At 29.3% G+C, this 6215-nt stretch overlaps 1 protein-coding gene across 1 annotated transcript; it reads left to right on the top strand.

Annotated features, from left to right (window-relative positions):
• Nucleotides 1-4182: 4182 nt before the first annotated feature.
• Nucleotides 4183-5310, top strand: LOC132736222 (FMRFamide receptor-like). Its single transcript, XM_060723327.1, has one exon. The coding sequence runs from the start codon at nucleotides 4183-4185 to the stop codon at nucleotides 5308-5310; it is 1128 nt and encodes a 375-aa protein (XP_060579310.1).
• The last annotated feature ends 905 nt before the right edge of the window (nucleotides 5311-6215 follow it).

The raw sequence follows: 6215 nt of genomic DNA, 5'->3' as shown, positions 1-6215 counted from the left end.
GTCCCAATTTTGATCGATTAATGCCAGTTAAAGGTTGGGCTTTATCAATATTTGTAATTTATTTTATGCCAAAAAAAACTAGATCAATTGATAGGGTCACAATCAGGCCATCGTTAAATGTGAACGAAGATCCTACTTTTATAAGGTGTATCATGAACCAAAATGTTTTATTATGTTTGTACCTTTTGAATAAATTTGTAGGAATAAATTGGCATAAGTCAGGTGAACAAAGAAAATCCAATATGGCGTCAAAGAGGGCCACAAAATTATAACACTGCCACATTGACTGATTTCTGTTTATTTAATTTAAGTGGTTTTAACAGCTTAATATGAAATATGTACTTAAACAGTCCGAAAAGCCCCTTTAAATATGTTCCGTCAGATCTCCCTACAAAAATAGATATTGCACCGTCCATGGTAATAAAATAAACAGTTTCCAACGACTCATTAAAATACATCGACTTCAATTCAACAACGAAATTTGGAAGGTGTCAGTCATGAAGTCCCTATTTCAAGTTCGGTATCAAATTAAAGCAGTTTGAATGTTATCAAAGCATTTTACAAATTAGCAAAGCAGTTTTATGATAATCAAAGCAGTTTATACAGTTTATAGTTCAAACGAAGATAATAAATTTCCAATATAACGTAAATGTGACTGGTCTTATAATCCATTTGAAAGTCGCAGCACTGCCACGTACTGTTAAACAGTGAGATCAATTGAGAGCTATATTCATAGCATAGTGATTGGTGATAGAATACGGTACGGAATAAATCGGTTTCGATAGTAAGTACATGATTCATTGGACTAATTTAAATAAATATTTTACATTAGCATAAAAATCGTTTTGCTAAAATATAATATGCAGTTAATTAAATATGTTTCAAATTTCTCTTTTCAATATATAAAAATAGATTGAGTTCTTTTACAGCTTCTTCTACCATAAAATACAATGTTGTAAGAATGTATATTTTATATAATATTTAAAAGACTTTTAATTGATATTAATGTGTATTATGATACTTGAAATCAATTTAATCGAGGACGTAGATGGCGTTTTTCAATTTTTAGATATGTATGGAACTGTTGTTTTTTCAGTTTCATGATAAGTTATGTAAAAATAATTTTACGTAAGAAGCTTCACAAAGTTTTTTTTAATAGATGCTATTCGTATATATATTTGTCTTGCTAACATTAAGTAAAATAACATGTATATTCAAATAACTAGATACACCATGTCAATGTTTATCAAGAAATATTACCACCGGTCATTTAAACAGCTTACGCTACATTTAGGCTCAAATTTTATTAATGAAATTTCAATGTGTATTTGAAAATTCAAATAAGTGACTGCCATTTTTATATACATATGTCTACGTACCCTGAGATATCCTTTAATTTTGTCAATTACCGAAATAAAAAATATATGAAAACAGTCATTCTACTGGCCGTTCTTCAAAAGATTTTTTTAAGCTTCACACAGACTCATTACACGGTTGATTGATGTATGCCAAGTCCTGCTACTATCTGTGATGAAATATAACATTATTTTTATGAAGATTCTTGATGTAAATTTTTTTTAATATTTTTGAAAGCTGTCGAATAATTATATTTCTTAAAACATACTCGTTTTTCAAATATTTTATGCCGAATAATTATGAATTTTTTTACTTTTAGACGAATTTACCTTCACGAATGAGTTTAAGCACATATTCAATGTTTAAAAACAATACTATACTATATTTCAGCTTGACAAAAACTATAAATTCTTAAAAGGAAGACTAATGATTCGATTTTACACATTCAAAAAAACTGTTACAAATTAAAATAACACAAACGAGCTTGTGATAATAGTAAACAACAAGTTGTGCTCATTTTCTGTTCCATTCAATTTATTACAATAATATAACAAACAAAATATGAATGATATAAACTCATATTTCAAATTGATGATGTTACTTATCTAATAGAGCACTATCATTTTACAAAACACAAATCAAATCCGATCAAGGTTTTTACGACATTGTCGTTTAAGTAGTATTATATTCATTTTTTTTCAAAATAAAAGCTTTCTTTCTTACTTCAAATATTTAACAAGTTTAACAAGTTTAATAAACATAAAACGGTGTTCAAAATGGGCATTGCTAGTATTTGAATTAAACATTTTAATAAACATGCTTATATGCTTAAAAAATACAAATTGACGACAATGTTTAGGTGCGGTGTGCCAAGTATATTCCAGATCATAACTCGCAAAGTGACTTCCGCAGATAATGTTTTACTCGCAGATTGGATTGTAAAAAAGGCAGTTTGTCTAGGCACAAATCATTAATTATCAATTTCGGAAATGCAATGTTTTATGATTTTTATGTTTTGAATAGATATACAACAGTTGAACTAACCTAAAAATTGCTGTAATGCGTGAAGTCAATTTAAACAAATTCAAAAATATATGATGAATCGTTTATTCAGAATTTTATACTTTAAATAAGTCTCAAAAATGTTTGGTACAAGTTTGGTGACAAAACAGCATATTGAATTAACAATTATCCATCTTTTGAAGGGCATTAGTACTGAGTTTTAACTAAAGTCAACAACTTTTTATCAAATAAGCTAATTACAGTAATGATAACATTGCTGTCGTGACTGAAGTTATTATAACAAAACCTAAATGAATAGAAATTAAAATGTTTTAATTTTTTGTATTGAAATGAGGGTTTTCTTCAAATAATCAGCGACATTATGATGTCATTTACGTCGCATTTAAGTCAAACAGAATTTTCTTAGACACGATATTATTTCATACACGCCGTTTTGTGCCAAATTTGTTAAATAAAAAATGAACAGTAATAAAAGAAAAAAAATGTAAAGATTATTAAAATTAATTTCAGCATAATACTCTCATCTACCATCAAGTTTCTATAATTAATCTTATCATTCTCTTGCTTTATAAACATTACATAGAATGTTTCACAACATGCAATAATTTGTTTTGAATATTTCATAAATCTTACAACAGCTACAGTTAAAGATCAGAATAGCTGATGGAGCCCTGTTTTCGAATTTTGAGAACTACGTATACGTGCTTGTGATGACGTAATTCGGTCGTTATGGATGTAATTTAAGCCATACGCTAGATAACATATTGCTATGTAAAATATACGATTTCGTTATTTATTATGAAATATAACAGATGCTCACATACCAGGTTTTCTAGGAACTATTCAACGAACAATACGACATAGCATCAATACTCATTGAAATATAACCGATGTTCATATGCACTTTTAATAGTTTATATTTTGTAGGGACATTGATCCTTTTTATACCAAAATTTAAAGTCTGATTTTTCCGCAAGCATCATAACAAAAACATATCTATCTTAAAAGCATCGTTTGCATGTAATTAATTCAATACGCTATAATCTAATCCATGATTTCTTCTTGACATTTCCTGACGTTTTCCTAGCATCGGAACTGCTTTACACTTTAAACAGACTAACTATTCAACTAAGGAAATTGCATTATTTACAGTAAAATATTTTATCTAAAGCAAAACTTTTTTTAAATTGAATGAAAAATGTCTTTTGTTGTAACAATCTTCATACATCTAGACTTATGGTATGAAATATAAAAAGCATTTTAATAAAGCAGTAAATCTTATTTCCATTATAAAATCATTGATTGTCATATTGCAAGTAAACTTATGACTGGTAAATATTAACCTAGTTTATTAACCTTGTAAAAGCCGGGCCATAAAAAAGCAAATTTACTTTGTGTAATTCAATTAACGAACGGAATAGCTTTTAAAACATTCATATAACGTATCAACTTACAGTAACAATAAATATTAACGTGAAGTTTCTGTTCAGATGAGTTGATGATTCCTTTTTAACAGTAAAGAACGTCTGTCTTAAATAATTTCTGTCTAAAATCGTAACACATCATTTATCTCATTTAGTGTGCAAATGGTCTTCTTGTAATTGAATGGTAATATTGCCTTTCAATATTTTGACAGCAGTTTATCAACTGTTCTGGGATAGTTCCTGAACACAGGCATGAATAAATAATTCAAAGAAGCTTTCAATAAATCGTTTTAAAACTATGGTATGTTTTATATAGAATAGAAACAAAAAACTAGCCTGATTGTTCTCAGGTTTTAATTTTTTTATTTTCAGATTCACAATGTTTCCTAACATATCGGGTTCCACAGACACTGGCGGAACCAATAGCTCTTTACAAACTGGGACAGTTGACGGTCCGATCACATGGGTTACACTTGTGGAACGTTTTACAATACCTGTTATATGTGTTCTCGGACTTGTCGGCAATACGTGTTCAATTGTTATTTTCCTACAAAAGTCACTGCGTAAGAAATCATGCAGTCTTTTCCTTGCATCAAGGAGTATAAGTGACAATGGGTTCATCCTTATTCTTCTTATTGTGTGGGTAACATCAGCTCTTGACCTTAAATTAAGTAGAATATCAGGAATTTGCCAGTCTTTGATATTTTTGACTTACGTATTCGGATGTCTTTCGGTCTGGCTTGTCGTGTTCGTGACAATTGAAAACTATGTGCGGATCTGCAAACCATATATGGTCAAAAGAATTTGCAAAGCATCAAATGCCAAAGGTGCTGTAGTCATTTTATTTATTTGTGTGTTGTGTTCTTATAACTTTCCTCTGTGGACATTTAGCGACGAATGTGTGCCAAATGAAAAACACTATAGCTTTATACGAATTATGGTTTACGCTGACAGTATACTTACTTTAGTATTTCCAACACTGATAATGTCAGTGTTGATGACCAAAATTGCAATGACGTCATTACAGGCATGTAGGTTTAGACGCCGGTTAAGTCTTACGTCAGTTCAAAGAAAAAGTTCCAGCCCTATGACAAAGGTGACGACAATGCTGCTTGCAGTGACACTTATATTTTTTATTTTGAACATGCCTTCCCATGTTGTTCGCTTACGTCTAATGGTTATTGCTTTTACCGAAGACGAAAGTGGAATTACAGGTTCACTTGATCTAACCCTTCATTCCATATCTCAACTTATCTATTATCTGTCATTAGCCATCAATATTTTCGTGTACTACTTTTTTGGAAGTACATTCAGGAAGGCGTTCTTCAAATTGTTTCATTGGAATGGAAAGTACCGTTGTATCCAAGTTGACAGTAGTGGTTTCTTAGAAACGCGGTGCCAGGGCAGCTCTGCCTTTAGGAAAGAACTGGTAGAAAATAATGTATTTTCTTCTAACACTAAAGACAACTGTGTGTATTTTCAACGGAGAAAGGTGTCTACACTTTAATTTTACTGTTAGCGACACGTTAAAGATATTTTAAATGTACGTATAAGGGGAAAGCGTATTTTTTTGGGGAGTATTTTAGTTTTTTTCTAAATTTTGTAAAAATTTTAATACATATTTTTTTAGTGAAAATTATATTTAAGAAAAAAAAGGGCCGCAATGAATGGAAATATGTGAAAAGTGCTCAACTTAACATAACCATATATACGAATTGAAAAAAGATACAAGACTTTGTTTATTATTAAATATTTTAAATATGTATTATTTTCATTTGACGATTGGTTGTGGTATGTATAAATACCGTTTCCTATCAAGTAAAAAGTATTTGCGCATTTAGGAAGATGAGGAGTATAACTGGCATAACAGTGATTAAAGAAAATTACATTTATAATTACAGTTGCCTGCAATGTTGAAACAAATATGATGTATTAAGTTGTGTTATGTTAATAATTAATGATTTTTTAAACTTTAATGGAATAACCATAGGTCACTAATTAATCAAAGATGTTGTTTTGGGGCAAATTATATATAATTAATATTTTTTTATAATTAACCAAAGATGTTGTTTCAGTGAAAATTATATATAATTATTAATTTTTATACTTGTAACACTTTGTTTACAAAATCAATTGAATAATTATAAGATTCCATTCTTTCATTTCTTTCAGCTGAAAATATTCACATTTATATTTTCGGTACACTTTTAAATGGAGCAGTTTTGAAATTTTAAAAGTGTACAAAAGCATATCTTATTAAATAACTTTATAAACAATGAAATTTTGTTCCAATGATATTATGATTGATTCTATAATAATTATTCTAACACTGCTCGTGATTTTTTCAATATAGACAACACGGAAACCGGCCTCGTGGTCTATTACTACGCATTTACTCAAAACCGGTGTTAA

This window comes from Ruditapes philippinarum, unplaced genomic scaffold, assembly GCF_026571515.1.
Source record: "Ruditapes philippinarum isolate M1 unplaced genomic scaffold, ASM2657151v2 ctg539_1_1_1_1, whole genome shotgun sequence".
In the NCBI taxonomy this organism is placed as follows: domain Eukaryota; kingdom Metazoa; phylum Mollusca; class Bivalvia; order Venerida; family Veneridae; genus Ruditapes; species Ruditapes philippinarum.
Note: the sequence above shows the minus strand (reverse complement) of the source record. Positions and strands in the feature narration are given on the sequence as shown.